The 15948-nt window shown below is 44.0% G+C and overlaps 1 protein-coding gene across 3 annotated transcripts in view; it reads right to left on the reverse strand.

Annotated features, from left to right (window-relative positions):
* Positions 1-11369: 11369 nt before the first annotated feature.
* Positions 11370-15948, reverse strand: part of tns3.2 (tensin 3, tandem duplicate 2) — a 40169-nt gene continuing 35590 nt past the window's right edge. For all 3 annotated transcript variants that reach the window (XM_061683190.1, XM_061683191.1, XM_061683192.1), the window contains exons 13-17: positions 15767-15844; positions 14262-14430; positions 14097-14165; positions 12673-12702; positions 11370-12420 (exon numbers count right to left, since the gene is read on the reverse strand). In XM_061683190.1, coding sequence (XP_061539174.1) covers positions 12279-12420; positions 12673-12702; positions 14097-14165; positions 14262-14430; positions 15767-15844 — 488 coding nt within the window. In that variant the 3' untranslated portion in view covers positions 11370-12278. The remainder of the gene's footprint in view (positions 12421-12672; positions 12703-14096; positions 14166-14261; positions 14431-15766; positions 15845-15948) is intronic.

The raw sequence follows: 15948 nt of genomic DNA on the forward strand, positions 1-15948 counted from the left end.
TGAGTGATTAAAGCAAAGGGATTCCCAACCAAGTGTTGAAGATTAATTTATCGTTTTGAAAGTACCATATTTTGATTGATTTAATGTGACCTTAATTTCTTTCTTTTTTTTCTTCAAAAACTGAGAAGCAAATGATTTCTTCACAGTATTCTATTTTTTTAATTCCTGATTTCGTGGGTTTTATGAGCTGGAAGCCCAAATTATGCAAAACTAAACAAATAAATAGTTGAAAGTTATGAAAGTGTTACTTTTTTAATGCAATTATGGAAATAAATAATATTCCATGATATAAATTTTTTTTTGGAAAGGATCTATAATAAGAGCAGTTGTAAGAAGGCATTTTTTCTTCTTCTCATCAGCATAGCAATAGAAAGAAATTCCCTGCTTTCTCAAGATGGAACCAAAGGCCACCAAATACAAAAAGAAAATAAGTGGCCGTAAAATGTAACCTTGTGGAACCCCAAAGGAGTGGGGCAGAGCGGGACTCAGAACTATCAAGGATTATGCACATCTTCCACATAGGACCGAAAAAAATTTACAAAGTGTGATATCTTATGCGCAGAAAGTGCTGTAACCGAGCCAATAAGATATTGTGGTCTACAGTGTCAAACGCCTCAGTTAGGTCCAGGTCATATCTACCTACCTACAGTACATGTGAAAACTTCACCAGGCGCCACTTTAACCAAATGTATGATTTTGAACAAACACATCCTTCAACTAAAACACGTACAACTTTTCCTTACCAACTATTATTCAGTTGTTATAGGTGTGCCTTCTTCTTTTCTTGCGCATGAACTGATGAAGCCTGCTCAGATTAGAGACAAAACAACCAGAACAGTCCAGTTCCCATAGATTCAATGCCCTGAGAATACAATGACCTGGTTGAATGAAAATATTCACAAGCATGCTTTATTGCTAAAGGTTTATTTTTTCATACTACTTTGCATAGGGCACATTGGAAATATAAAAATGTCAATATGTGCAGCTTTTAAGGATGACCAAGCACATCCATGTTCATGCAGCTGAATATTGACTGAATCAGCACAAATGAGTATTTAATTAGTGATGCAATAGTATGACAGCCAACACACCCACGCGCATACGCACACATAATCCCTCCCTCATTACGTGCATTGTGGGGATGCTGATGTAATGCAAGTTAATCTGCAGGCCTCTGGTTGGCTCAGTGGGCCAGCGGGAGCTCTTTGTGTAGGACATTGCCCCAGTCCCGCCCCCTGGAGACAGATTCATTAAGACTGACGCTGATACCCAAGTACCCAGGTCTTTTGTGTGTGTGAGTGTGTGTGCACGCGTGTGTGTGTGTGTGTGTGCACGTGTGTGTGTGTGTGTGTGTGTGTGTGTTTGTGTGTGTGTGTGAGAGAGTCAGTTATGCCAGAGACAATACAATGAAGACGCAAGCCATAAAGGCACTACTTTCTCAGCATGTGCCTCAGAGCACGTAGGCTAGATGTGTGTGTGTGTGTGTGTGCATAAAAAGGTGTTCAAGTTCCCATTGCGTTAGAGCCATTTTGTGTAGCGTTCAAGCGTCCCTTTTATTCCACTTGTCTGACATCTAAAGCTGGAGCTCGAGACCCACTGTTAGACATTTACAGTGAGTTACTGTAAAACAAAACAAAACAAAACAAAAAAAGCCTAAAAAAGTGGGAGGTGAGTAGTCTGAATTGAATTCTGGAGTCATGCTCCACTTGATACATCATACTCATTCACCAGCTGTGAATAATTTTTTGCTCAATACTAGTTGATTAGCTTACCTGAATCAGGTGAAATTCTGTGAAAGCAGCAATTGGATCCTGTTTCTTTGACCTCTACATTGAGCTTCCTCCAATGGAAACATACTGCTACTACCAAACTCACATACCGTATTTTCACAACCATAGGGCGCACCGTATTAAAAGGCGCAGTCTCAGTTACCCCCTCCTTGAGCCATCACCTTATCGTAGTGGAGGGGTTTGTGTGTCCCAATGATCCTAGGAGCTAAATTGTCTGGGGCTTTATGCCCCTGGCAGGGTCACCCATGACAAACAGGTCCTAGGTTAAGGACCAGACAAAGCACGGCTCAAAGACCCCTAATGATGACGACAAACAATGGACTTCGCTTGGCGCCTGTACGTTGGGGTTCACCCCGGTGGACGAGGGGGTAGCCTCCCTCCGCCTTCGGGTGGGGGGGACGGGTCCTGACTGTTGTTTGTGCCTATGCACCAAACAGCCTTTCAGAGTATCCACCCTTTTTGGAGTCCTTGGAGGGGGTGGTGGAGAGCGCTCCCGCTGGGGACTCCATGTTCTGCTGGGGGACTTCTATGATCACGTGGGCAATGACAGTGAGACCTGGAAGGGCGTGATTGGGAGGAACGGCCCCCTCCAATCAGAACCCGAGCGGTGTTCTGTTATGGGACTTCTGTGCTCGTCACGCATTGTCCATAACGAACACCATGTTCAAGCATAAGGGTCTCCACACGTGCACTTGGCACCAGGACATCCTAGGTTGCAGTTCGATGATGGACTTTGTGGTCGTGTCATCGGACCTGCGGCCACGTGTCTCTGACACTCAGGTGAAGAGAGGGGCGGAGCTATCAACTGATTATCATTTGGTGGTGAGTTGGCTCCGATGGTGGGGGAAGATGCCGGTCCGACGTGACAGGCCCAAACGTATTGTGAGGGTCTGCTGGGAACGTCTGGCAGAATCCCCTGTCAGAAGGAGTTTCAACTCCCACCTCCGACAGAACTTTGCTCATGTTCCGGGGGAGGCGAGGGACATCGAGTCCGAGTGGATCATGTTCCGCGCCTCTGTTGCTGAGGCGGCCGACCGGAGCTGTGGGCGTAAGGTGGTCGGTGCCTGTCGTGGCAGCAATCCCCGAACCCGTTGGTGGACACCAACGATGAGGGATGCCGTCAAGCTGAAGAAGGAGTCCTATTGGGCCTTTTTGGCCTGTGGGACTCCTGAGGCAGCTGATGGGTACCGGCTCGCCAAGCAGAATGCAGCTCTGGTGGTCGCTGAAGCAAAAACTCGGGTATGGGAGGAGGCCATGGAGAAAGACTTCCGGACGGCTTCGAGGAAATACTGGTCCATTATCCGGCGTCTCATGAGAGGAAAGCCACCAACACTGTGTATAGTGGGGATGGGGGGCTGCTGACCTCGACTCGGGACGTTGTGAGTCGGTGGGGAGAATACTTCGAAGACCTCCTCAATTCCAACGACACACCTTCCCATGAGGAAGCAGAGTGTGGATTATCTGAAGCGCGCTCTCCTATCTCTGGGTTTGAGGTCACCGAGGTAGTTAAAAAGATCCTCGGTGGCAAGGCGCCGGGGTTGGATGAAAGTCGCCGGGAGTTCCTAAAGGCTCTGGATGTTGTGGGGCTGTCCTGGTTGAGACGCCTCTGCAACATCGCGTGGACATCGGGGACAGTGCCTCTGGATTGGCAGACTGGGGTGGGAGGGGGGGACCGGAGGGTGTGTTCCAACTACAGGGGGATCACATTTCTCAGCCTCCCTGGCAAGGTCTATTCAGGAGTGCTGGAGAGGAGGGTCCGTCGGGAAGTTGAATCCCAGATTCAGGAGGAGCAGTGTGGTTTTTATCCTGGCCGTGGAACAGTTGACCAGCTCTACACCCTTGGCAGGGTCCTCGAGGGTGCATGGGAGTTCGCCCAACCAGTCTACATGTGTTTTGTGGACTTGGAGAAGGCGTTCGACCATGTCCCTTGGGTGGTCCTGTGGGCGGTGCTTCGGGAGTATGGGGTACCGAACCCCCTGATACGGGCTGTTCGGTCCCTGTATGACCGGAGTCAGAGTTTGGTCCGTATACCCGGCAGTCAGTGGGGCTCGTTCCGGGTGAGGGTTGGACTCCGCCAAGGCTGCCCTTTGTCACCGAATCTATTCATAACTTTTATGGACAGAATTTCTAGGCGCAGCCAAGGCGTAGTGGGGGTCCGGTTTGGTGGCCTCAGTATTGCATCTCTGCTTTTTGCAGATGAAGTGGTTCTGTTGGCTTCATGAAGCCGTGACCTCCAACTCTCACTGGAGCAGTTCGCAGCCGAGTGTGAAGCGGCTGGGATGAGAATCAGCACCTCCAAATCTGAGACCATGGTCCTCAGTCGGAAAAGGGTGGCGTGCCCTCTCCAGGTCGGGGATGAGATCCTGCCCCAAGTGGAGGAGTTCAAGTATCTTGGGTTCTTGTTCACGAGTAAGGGAAGAATGGAATGGGAGATCGACAGGTGGATAGGTGCAACGTCTGCAGTGATGCAGACTTTGTATCGGTCCGTTGTGGTAAAGAAGGAGCTAAGCCGAAAGGCGAAGCTCTCAATTTACCGGTCGATCTTCGTTCCAACCCTCACCTATGGTCACGAGCTGTGGGTCAGAGTAGAGTCGCTGCTCCTCCACATCGAGAGGAGCCAGATGAGATGGCTGGGGCATCTGATTCGGAGGCCTCCCGACGCCTCCCTGGTGAGGTGTTCCGGGCACGTCCCACCGGGAGGAGACCCCGAGGACAACCCAGGACACGCTGCAGAAACTACGTCCTTCGGTTGGCCTGGGAACACCTCGGGATCCCCCCGGAAGAGCTGGATGAAGTGGCTGGGGAGAGGGAAGTCTGAGCGTCCCTGCTAAAGCTACTACCCCCGCGACCCGACCCGGATAAGCGGTAGAAAATGGATGGATGGATGGATGGATAGTCTCAGTTACGGGGTCTATTTCTGTTATATTTAACACATACATAAGGCATATTATTGGGCGCAGGCATGGTAAAACATACGCTAGCTTAAAACATACGGTAGCATGCATGCACGCTAAAACAATGTTTTTAAAAAGGCAGCGGGAGCAAAACTGAGTTCGGTTGTAGTTTATTGAAGTATTTAACAATGTACTCACGTTATTTTTTTATCAATCCTCATCCACAAATCCATCAAAGTCCTCATCTTCTGTTTCCGAAATGAACAGCTGGGCAAGTTCTCAATCAAACACGCCAGGTCAGTCTCGTTGCCGTGTGGCTCCTCAGAAATGCAAGCATCCACAATCCATTAACAAATTGTGGCGTAACTCGCCCAGCGCTGCCCCCTCGTTTTAGTAAAGCTGTGTTCGCCATCTGTCATCCATGGCTCCCACGCTGGTCACTTCACTTAGAACGCCCTGTTTACACGGATGTCCAGCGGTTCGTCAAGCCTCCCGGAATGATGGCAACCCCCGAGTTATTGCACTCTATCAAATGGTGACTGGAGAGACGCCTCTACCGTTGTCCTGTGTCGCATCTCTATCCCTCTGTCTGTTCTTTGCTCATTAATCCATTGCTCGAGTTGGTCTTCCAACTCTGGCCACCTCGCCTTGTTTCCGCGTTTTGTTTTTCTTTTTTTTCCGCGGAAACTCAGCTTCGTCTTCTTGACTTGGCGAAGCTCGTTTTCCTGCTTCCTCTATTTGCGAACCATGGATTCGTTGATCCTGAATTCTCTCGCGGCTGCGCGATTCCCATGTTCCTCCGTGTAACTGATAGCTTGCAGTTTAAACTGTGTTTCGTAAGCGTGTCTCTTCGTTGGTGACATTTTCAGGGGTCCTGAGCCAAACCGATGTTGTTTTGCCTGGAAATGCTCCCAGTGAGTCAAGCGGTAAAAAAAAAAAAAAAAAGTCAAGCGGAGCGCTCATCACATTTATAGATGTTGGAACTCACACATAAGGCGCGTCGCATTATAAGGCGCCCGTCCATTTTGGAGAAAATGTAAGACTTTCAAGTGCGTGAAAATACAGTATATACCGTATAATATAAGCATATCCAACAATGCTTTCCTGCAACAGTAGTGGTCAGTATTTCTACACAATAGATTTTTATGACCTTTTTCTTTCTTGTACTATCATATTGTCCTGGTATATATATATATATATATATATATATATATATATATATATATTCTGTTTTACTTCGGCTAATCTTCATTCCTCTGCTTTCCAGTGCATGCCTCCATCTTTCTAACTGTTCCTCCACCTGCTTCCTGCTTTCAATGCAGGTCACAATGTCATCAGCAAACATCATGGTCCACAGGGATTCCAGTCTAACCTCATCTTTCAACCTATCCATCACCCCTGCAAACAGGAAGGGGCTCAGGGCTGATCCCTGATTCAGTCCCACCTCCACCTTAAATTCGTCTGTCACACCTAAAGCACCTCACCACTGTTCTGCTGCCCTCGTACATGTCCTGTATTATTCTAACATACTTCTCTGCCACTCCAGACCTCCGCATGCAATACCACAGTTCCTCTCTGGGGACTCTGTCATAGGCTTTCTCTAGATCTACAGAGACACAATGTAGCTTCTTCTGACCTTCGCTGTACTTTTCCATCAACATCCTCAAGGAAAATAATGCATCTATGATACTCTTTCTAGGCATGAAATCATACTGTTGCTTGCAAATACTCAATTCTGTCCTGAGTCTATCCTCCACTTCTCTTTCCCATAACTTAATTGTGTGGCTCACCAACTTTATTCTTCTATAGTTCCCACAGCTCTGCACATCACCATTGTTCTTAAAAATGGGACCCAGCACACTTTTCCTCCATTTCTCAGCCATCTTCTCATCCGCTAAAATTCTGTTGAACAAGCTAGTCAAAAACTCCACAGCCACCTTTTCTAGATGCTTCCATACATCCATAGGAATGTCATCAGGACCAACTGCTTTTCCATTTTTCCATCCTCTTTAATGCCTTTCTAACTTCCCCCTTGTTAATCATTTCTACTTCCTGGTCCACCACACGCCTCTTCTACTCTTCCTTCTCTCTCATTTTCCTCATTCATCATCTCCTCAAAGTATTCTTTCCAACTGCCCAGCACACTACTGGCACCAGTCAACATATTTCAATCTCTATACTTAATCACCCTAACCTGCTAAACATCATACCCCTCTCTGTCCCTCTGTCTGGCCAACTTGTATAGATCCTTTTCTCCTTCTTTCGTGTCAAACCTGCCATAAATGTCATCATATTCCTCTTGTTTGGCCTTTGCCACCTCTACCGTTGCCCTGTGTCAACTCTCAATGTATTCCTTTCACCTCTCCTCAGTCCTCTCAGTGTCCCACTTCTTCTTAGCTAACCTTTTTCCTTGTATGACTTCCTATACTGTGAGGTTCCACCACCAAGTCTCCTTCTCTCCTTTCCTGCCAGAAGATACACCAAATACTCTCCTGCCTGCCTCTCTGATCCCCTTGGCTGTAGTGGTCCAGTCTTCTGGAAGCTCCTCATGTCCACCGAGAGCCTGTCTCACCTCCTCCCGAAAAATTGCACAACACTTGTCCTGTCTCAGCTTCCACCACATGGTTCTCTTCTCTGCCTTTGTCTTCCTAATCTTCCTCCCCACCACCAGAGTCATTTTACACACCACCATCCTATGCTGTCTAGCCACACTCTCCCTTTCAACTACCTTACAGTCGGTAACCTCCTTCAGATTACATCGTCTGCACAAGATGTAATCCACCTGCGTGCTTCTACCTCCGCTCTTGTAGGTCACCCTATGTTCTTGCCTCTTCTGGGAAAAAAGTGTTCACTACAGCCATTTGCATCCTTGTTGCAAAGTCTACCACCATCTGTTCCTCCAAGTTCCTTTCCTGGATGCCGTACTTACCCATCACTTCCTTCACCAACATGTCCATTACAATCTTCACCAATAACGACTCTCTCTGTCTGCGATGCTCAGAACTACTTCGTCTAGTTCCTTCCAGAATTTCTCTCTGGCTCTGTGCTTTCCTCTTCTTTCTACCAACGAACCCTCTTTCCACCTCTTCTTCGACTTCGACCCACAGTAGCTGAATTTCCAAAGGCGCCCTGCAGGTTGACGGTGCCGGTGGCGGACGTTGTTAACCCGGGCCACGACCGATCCGGTATGGAATTCTTTGGATGAACGCTCATATTTGTTTGCCAAAGTTTTAAGCCAGATGCACTTCCTGACGCAACCCTCTGCATTTATCCGGGCTTGGGACCGGCCTACAGTTTGCACTGGCTTGTGCCCCCTATAGGGCTGCATTGCATCCCAAACGTTTATTGAATGTTGTTAAAAGAAAAGGTGATGTAACAAAATGGTCAACATGACCCTGTCCCAGCTTTTTTTGGATCGTGTTGCAACCATAAACCTCTAAGTGAATGATTATTTGTTTAAAAACAATAAAGTTTATCAGTTTGAACATTAAATATCTTGTCTTTGTAGTGTATTCAATTAAATATAGGTTGAACATGATTTGCAAATCATTGTATTTTGTTTTTATTTATGTTTAACACAACATCCCAACTTCATTGGAGTTGGGGTTGTACTTCTCAGTGGGAAGTTCCCACTGGGAGCACTTATTAATAGTGCATACAGTATATGTGAAACACCGTTATGAAACAAAACAAAGGTTTTGAACAATCATAACATGTAAAATGGTTCAGTTGTTAAGATTTGTTGAATTAAAATATATACAATTGTTTGTGGAAGAAGAAGAAACATCTTTTATTGTCATGAACATGTATGCATGCACACGAAATTTGTTCTCTGCATTTAACCCATCACAGTGAACACATACATGTTTGTGGAACACACTGGAGCAGGGGGCAGGTGAAGCGCCAGGGGAGCATTTCTGGGTGTCTGTGTCTTGCTCAAGGACACCACAGCCGTGAGTCAGGGGGATTTTGGCGGATGGTCCAGTTGGGGTCTTGAACCTAGATCCCCCACGGTGGCAGGCGACGATCTTAACTATTGGGCCACAGCTGCCCATGAGTCCCTGCTACCTTGAGACTTCACTGTTGTGTCAAGATGCCAAACAAGGAAGTTTAGCACTTTATTTGAGCATGAATAACTTTCTCTTTTTATTTACTTGCTCTCATTGTGAAATGCAGCCCTACTTTAATTGAGTAAGCGTGAGAACATGGCACATTTGTGCTTACATATTTGATTACCAGGGCAGATTTTGTAAGAGGTGTACAATTCGTTATTATGTTTTAAAATCATTACATCAGTGGGATTATATATTAAAAACAAACCTTCAGCACAACTATCGTTTTGCGTGGACGTTTTTGGGAAAATATATCGTTCTCAAAAAATTGCTATCGTGGCAGGCCCAAAACACATAATATTTTGAGAGAGAGCGAAAGCAATGGATAGCAAAAATATTGTACAAATAGTATCAAAGATAGAGTAACAACTGTCATAAAAAAATTGCAAAAAAGCGGGACTGCCAAAGCACAACCGTGACGTAGCGCTGGATTACTGTACGGTATTCCGCGATGACAAGTTGCAGGGACTCATTGTTCCAGGGCTGGGACTATTTTTTTCCATAACATCTGCATCCCGTGACTCATAATCTCAAGTCTTAATATGATCTATTATATGTTTTCCCCTTCAGTGTGGGAGATCAACCAACACATCCACAAAGAAATCCTTTGGTGGTTGCTTCATTCAGAGTGTGAGATGGGCAAGTGTTGTGACAGGACAACTCATGGATACTTGATCATGACAATGTACCTGCTCACAATGCCTTGAGCATCTGACAGTTCCTAGCCACGAAGAACATCTCTGTGCTACAGCAACCTTCCTACTCACCTCACTTTCCTCAAGTCAAGCGGGTCATCAACAAAACCCATTTTGAAGATATGAACTATATCAAGATTGCTGTGACGACACGGCTGCGGAGGATCCTGGAAGAATCCTTCCAGGTGTGCATGAGGGCACGGCAGAGAGGGCAGGGTGTTCGTTAAATTAATTTTATGTTCAGAAACTGTATAAAATGTTACAAAAATAGGTATCCTTTATTACGCAGTGGCAGTAATGAAATAATAAGAATAATGTAAAAAAAAAAAAAAAAAAAAAAAAACCTTCAGGCTCAGTAAAAGAATTTGACATAATGCACTGTGTCTGCTTTATTGCAGCTGGCCATGCAGGCCGTTTCTGTTGAGCCCAGCAAATTAAAAATAGAAGAGAAATTATTTTCGGGCCACTGTGGCTGTACTGTGTGCAGTGCTACAGTAGCACACTTAGCATGAGCTTTAAAATAGCTTAACACACATAAAGTAAGAGGAGGCCAAGGATCAGAGGCTGAGAGGGACTCTGTGAGAGAGGCATTCCTAAACGGAAGCCGGCATTTGGATTTACAAATACCATTCTGTGTGACTGCAATTCCAGGAATGTGATCTTGCCGACGGCAGCTAGCGGCGGCTGCTGTGAAAAGTGAGCCGCCAGGTGCCATTGAGCGACTCAACAGAAAATGTAAGAGGAAGTTCAAGCAGAGGTCCAGCAAACGGACAAAATGGTGGCAGCTGAGGGAGTAGAAAGTGGACATGAGGCCAAGCAGCTTTTATTGCTGCCATCTGATTCTCCCTCAAGCCTTTTGCTGCAATAGTCTCTACTACTTCTATCCTCCCTGAAAGTCTCAGAAGCCCAAAAAAGGGAAGAGGTGTCCTCCTCGAAAGCATCTCTCTAATCAGTCGCTTTTCCATACTTTGCTTCCTTGTTACAAAGTGTGTTGAATTTCTATTCTTTCTCATCCTTTTTACTTTTTGACGGCCCTTCTTTGTGTGCAGGCTGTGGGAAAGTTTCCTGAAATGGTGAGGTCATCCACCACAGACACCCGCCCCCCGACATATTCTCACACCATCACATCTCCCCCAACCCAACATCACATGCTGTTCCCCTTTTTCCTGACCTGGCTGGACTGACGTATCCCCCACGTCTCTGCCCTATTTCCAGTTCCACAGCAATCCGCATGGAGGATGTTGAATAGACCCCAATTCAAAGCCTGTATCGGATTATCTCTCCCCTAAAAATCTAAAAAGTAAATAAAAAGATAAGAGACAGTCACCTATGTGCTACCAGGAGGCCAATTTTTCCACACAAAGATGATTATTTTTCTACATCTAGTTTACATCATTGAAGCTCTTCGGTTAGTTTTGCTTATTCTATCCATAAACTAAGTTTGTGACATACACGTGCCATAAAATGTTGCAATGTATTGAATCGAGTCATCCACGTTTCACTCCATTGCTGTTAGAAAAGGTGGCGAATTACTGCCATCTAATGGCCACCAAGCTGTACAGCACATAGGAAAGGGTCAGCCCAATGAAGACGGGAACACAACGTGGTTTATTTTTGCCAAGTTTTAAGGTTTTTTTTTTTTGTAGTTTTTTTTTGTTTGTTTAAGGAGTGCATGCGGAAAGTTCGAATGGCTGACTAACGTCACTGCCATCAAAGTAAAGTTAGGATAGAGTCAAAATAAACTAAACAGAACGTTTTTGGACATTGGGCTTCTATCGCTTTTTCCTCTATTTATTTGTTTGTGCACTGTACAATCCAGTAGCTGGCGTCGACTAATTTAAACTAGAGGCCCTCGGCACACAAACCAAACAGGGAAAGTGGAGGTTATTAGATTTCCTTTATGTCATAATGTTACAAGCCAGAAAGCAAATGCTATTTTGTTGGCTTACAGTGTTGAAACGTGTGTATGGTAGGAAAGCATTTCGACAATTTCTACAATGTAATGCATTTCACTAAAAACTGTGCTATGACAACTGTACAAAAATAATAATAACAATAATAACAAATAAAGATTGTATTTTTAATCAGCTACAGAGTACATCAGATTACATTAAAAACACGTAGCATAATAGCACGAATCCTGAGGTACATTATTTGTCATAATGTACAGCATATGTTTATGTACAAAAATACAGTTTGTGACATATAAAGCAGAGGAAAACTATTTTAATACATTTAGATAAATAGTTTTAGAAGAGTAAACACAAAGGAAAAACATGTCTGACACACAAGGTTAAAAAAAATCAGTCTTTACAGTTGCTCTCTTTTCTGCATTAAATAAGCCTTTTAAATCTTAAAACACATCTTTTTACCAATCAAATAATAAGCATGTTTTTCATCTAATTATGTTGTTCGTTACTGTTGCTCGCTGAAACTGTCAACAAGAAAAGTAACGCACTGTAAATTGTGTCCACCATAGATCTTCAGTGCTAAATTGTCCCCATAATATCCGACAAGCCTTTGCCAGCAGCGCCACGGTTTCACGATGAGCGATGATGAGTTCGCAGCATACACAATAGCGTTGGCTCCCTCTAACGGCAACATCCTGCAGCACACTCAGTATTAGCATATGAAGGATATGCTGGAGTGTTTTGAGTTCTGCTCTGAAATTCTTGTTAGCTGCTCGTGTTATTGTTCCGGTTTTGACTTGTGCATCCCACCATCACAATGTGCGACGTGGGAATCTGTCCGTTTCATTGGCTTTTACACGTTTGCGATGCTTGTTCCTCACTTCTTGTGTGACCCGATCATAACCTTTGCGACAAAGTTGACGATAGCGCTCGCTGGCTGCTCCGGGTCGTGTTCAGCGAACAGATGGCAAATATTTTCTGTCTCACTCTGCGATTTCCGTGCGACGAACCCAAATATCCTGGAAGAAAGACAAAAGGCGTACAGTGCAATATGAGAATGGATTCTTTGAATCAGTTGAAATGAATGACTCTGACACGTTGAGGAAGTCGTACTGTATGTCCAAACATGTGACAGGGACATCATATACAGCAGTCGCTTTTGATGGCAAAATATGAGTAGAATTTTCCTCCGGGTTCCTGGAATCTGATTTGTGATGTCATGATCACACATGGTAAAGGGGAAAATACTGCTTCCTGAAGAAAATACTTACTTTGCAGTCGAACCACTGCCTCTCGTCCATCTGTGTGGAACGAAATGTTTATTAGGCACAGCCATTCCCAAATAGCAAGGACAAATTCAAATGCATACAAGATCTTAGATCTAAGGATGTTACCGGAGACAAATTCCTTGTGTGTTTTTTGGACATGCTTGGCAAAGAAAGATGATTCTGATTCTGAGCCAATTACAAATCTACGCAGTCATAGGCAAAAGCACTGGGAGTGACTCAACTTTTGCGTTTCATTTTTGGGATTCATACAATATGGCTTCGACATTATGGAATGAACAATTGGAAGCAATCAAACGTATATGAACCGAGAACATGGCTACAGAATTCATTCAGAATCAAATTGATGCAAATTCAAATATATTATTATTAATATTTGAAAATGTTGAAACAGCAAAGTAAATAAAACATAATACTTGACTCACCACCAAAATCTATAGCTAATTATTCGCTGAGTTAATTCTGTATTCATTTTTATACTGTTGGATTCCCCCCATAGATACTCGTGTTTGTAACTCTTGAGACCAGTCTTGGTCTCGAGACCACATTTTGAAGGTCTCGTCTCGGAAACGGGATTTTCTGTCAAGGACGGTCGAGACCAGCACTGATCAGCTATTCTTCAACTTCATTGAGGGTGGGGACAACGTCAAACTTTAGTCGGTATCTCCAAAGAAAATAACCAGGTAAGCTAACTTTAACTGTTAGTAACACCAGCAAATCGAATTTTGTCTTTCGTCAATGAATATTAAAGGAAAAACGGTTTAATTCCACCTTATTTTGGCATTATTATGACGCCCCACCGTGCATGTTTTGGTCACACAATGCTGCAATCTTTTAAGTTTCTTAAACGTGACCAAGCTCCTCTTTAAATCTTCATTTTTAAATGCATCGAAGTATTTTTTCCCCAAGAATTTAGTAAAGAATTTTTTGGGGGGAGACTTGCATGTTATTCTTTGAAAAAGTTGCAGAGAGTTGTGTTTTTGACTGTCAAAAGTATCTAAAAGAACATTTGCAAAGAGAATGCTCTGTAACTACTCAACCTTGTCGTGGTTTTTAAATTAGATTTTTATGGTCCTGTCACGATCTCGTTTTATCTCGGTCTTGGTATTGTCTTGGTCTCGGTGAGTTCTGGTCTCGGGCAAGTCTCGGTCTCGGATAGTGTGGTCTCCAGCACTCACACTAATAAATACTACGTTACCTATTGCCATACTGACTCCGATCTAGGAACTACACTTAAATGTTGAATGATATTGCTAAATATCAGTCATCAGAGTAACACAGATGACTTGATAATTAGTCATGTGTTTGACAAAATATGACTACATTCTTTCTTATTTGTCAAGACCATACCTCACCGAGAATGGTGAGCATGTTATGGCTTGTTGTACTGTAAATGCCACATTACTCACCTCCTTCCTTGTGGGTCCAAGGAACAGAAAATGACTGTATTGACTGCATAGTGTCTTCTGAAAAAAAGCCTGGAGAGACAACACATACATTGATTTTTTTTTTAGGTTAAAGGTGATAGTAAGAATTCTGAGCCAACCGCATGTTGGATTAGTAGGAATACTCACTTCCTCTGGTTGTCAGTGAGTGTGATGCCCTGCGCCGACACCTTAAAGTGGACAACAGTCGAGGCCGATGGAGGATCCATGCTGAGTGTCACCGTGGTAGCTTTCTGCACTGCCTGGTGTCCCGTTAAAGACTCCAATTCCACAGAGCCAAGGTACCACACATTACATGCTACCAAAAAGTAAAAGAACATCAAATAAATAAAAAGATAGAAGCTGGCGATCATGCCTGAGAGGTTTTTCGAATATTTTGTAAGATCAGGGTACGGCAATTACATCGAGTGCCACGCCAATAGGCTAACCTAGGCTGTGTACCATCATTTTATTTTGTATTTATTTTATCCAACCCCACCCTGGACTGGTCACCAGCCAATTGTAGTGTACTTATAGAGAAACAACTATTCACACTCACAACCACACCTACGGGCAATTTAGAGTCCTCAATTAACCTACCGTGCATGTTTTGGGGATGTGGGAGGAAACCGGAGTACCCGGCGAAAACCCACGCAGGCACGGGGAGAACATGCAAACTCCACATAGGCGGGGCCGGGATTAGAACCCCGGTCCTCAGAACTGTGACGTAGATGTGCTAACTAGTCGTCCACCGTGCCCCCTCAAACAACATTATAAACATAAATACAATTAAATAGCCACACATAATGACTGTATAATAAACACAAGAAAAACATATATGCAGTGTTTTTAATTTTGTTTCTTAAATTTTTTTTTTGCTGCAAGTGTGAAGTGTGTGCTAAAAAACAATTAACTCATATAGGTCCTAAGGACAAATCTCCATCTTCTCTAACATGGACACCAGTTGTCACTTTTGGACATACTGCTCTTTCTCGTGCTTGCTATACTGCTCACACAACAGTACACAAAAATAACCCTTGCATTACTCCCTATGGCAGTGTTTCCTTTATTAAGCCAAGGCACCCATTTTACATCACAGAAATCCCATGGGGCACCACCAAACAAAAATGTCCCAAAAAGTAAGAAAATGATGATCTTGCCTCAATTTTAATTTACTTCGTGTGAAATTTGGGCCTGTTTAATTGAATACAAAGCTGGTTTTCCCGCAGAAAGCCATGACTTATTCTGCTGTATAGGTTGTTTGTACCTTCTTCTATCTAGTGGAAGAGCATTTACTTGTTCTGCCTGTCACTATGCGTCACTGGCATAGATAGATGACCAAAGATATTTCCGAATGAATGTGGACAAATTAAAGTGAAATTGGATCATTTCTAGCGGCGCTCTCGATGATCTCAGCACACAAGATCAAAGTACCCTGGTTGAGAATCACTGCTTACTGTATAATGCAGTCAAAACGGAGAGTGTCAATCAAAACTGACCGGCCAGAATATTTGAAACAGATCTTGTACTAGCTCTTAAGTATCAGCTAAACCACGAAACTCGTTAAACCACAATTACAGTCGGTGAGAATCTAAGTAAAACACGTTTAGTTTGGGAATTTATTTTATTTATTTATTTATTTATTTTTTTGGTACCTGCTCCTTGCTTTAGAAGTTCAGCTGCTGAGTTTGTTGCTGTCTTTGCAGGAGAGTCACTCATATCCTCAAACGGGTCTGGCGGGCACAGAAAGACACAAGTCGTCAATGACTAAGAAATAAACGAGTTACGCTCTCTCGCAGATCAATGATGAATGACACTCGGCACAGTTAAAACTTCG

Source organism: Phycodurus eques, chromosome 8 (genome assembly GCF_024500275.1).
Source record: "Phycodurus eques isolate BA_2022a chromosome 8, UOR_Pequ_1.1, whole genome shotgun sequence".
Taxonomy (NCBI): domain Eukaryota; kingdom Metazoa; phylum Chordata; class Actinopteri; order Syngnathiformes; family Syngnathidae; genus Phycodurus; species Phycodurus eques.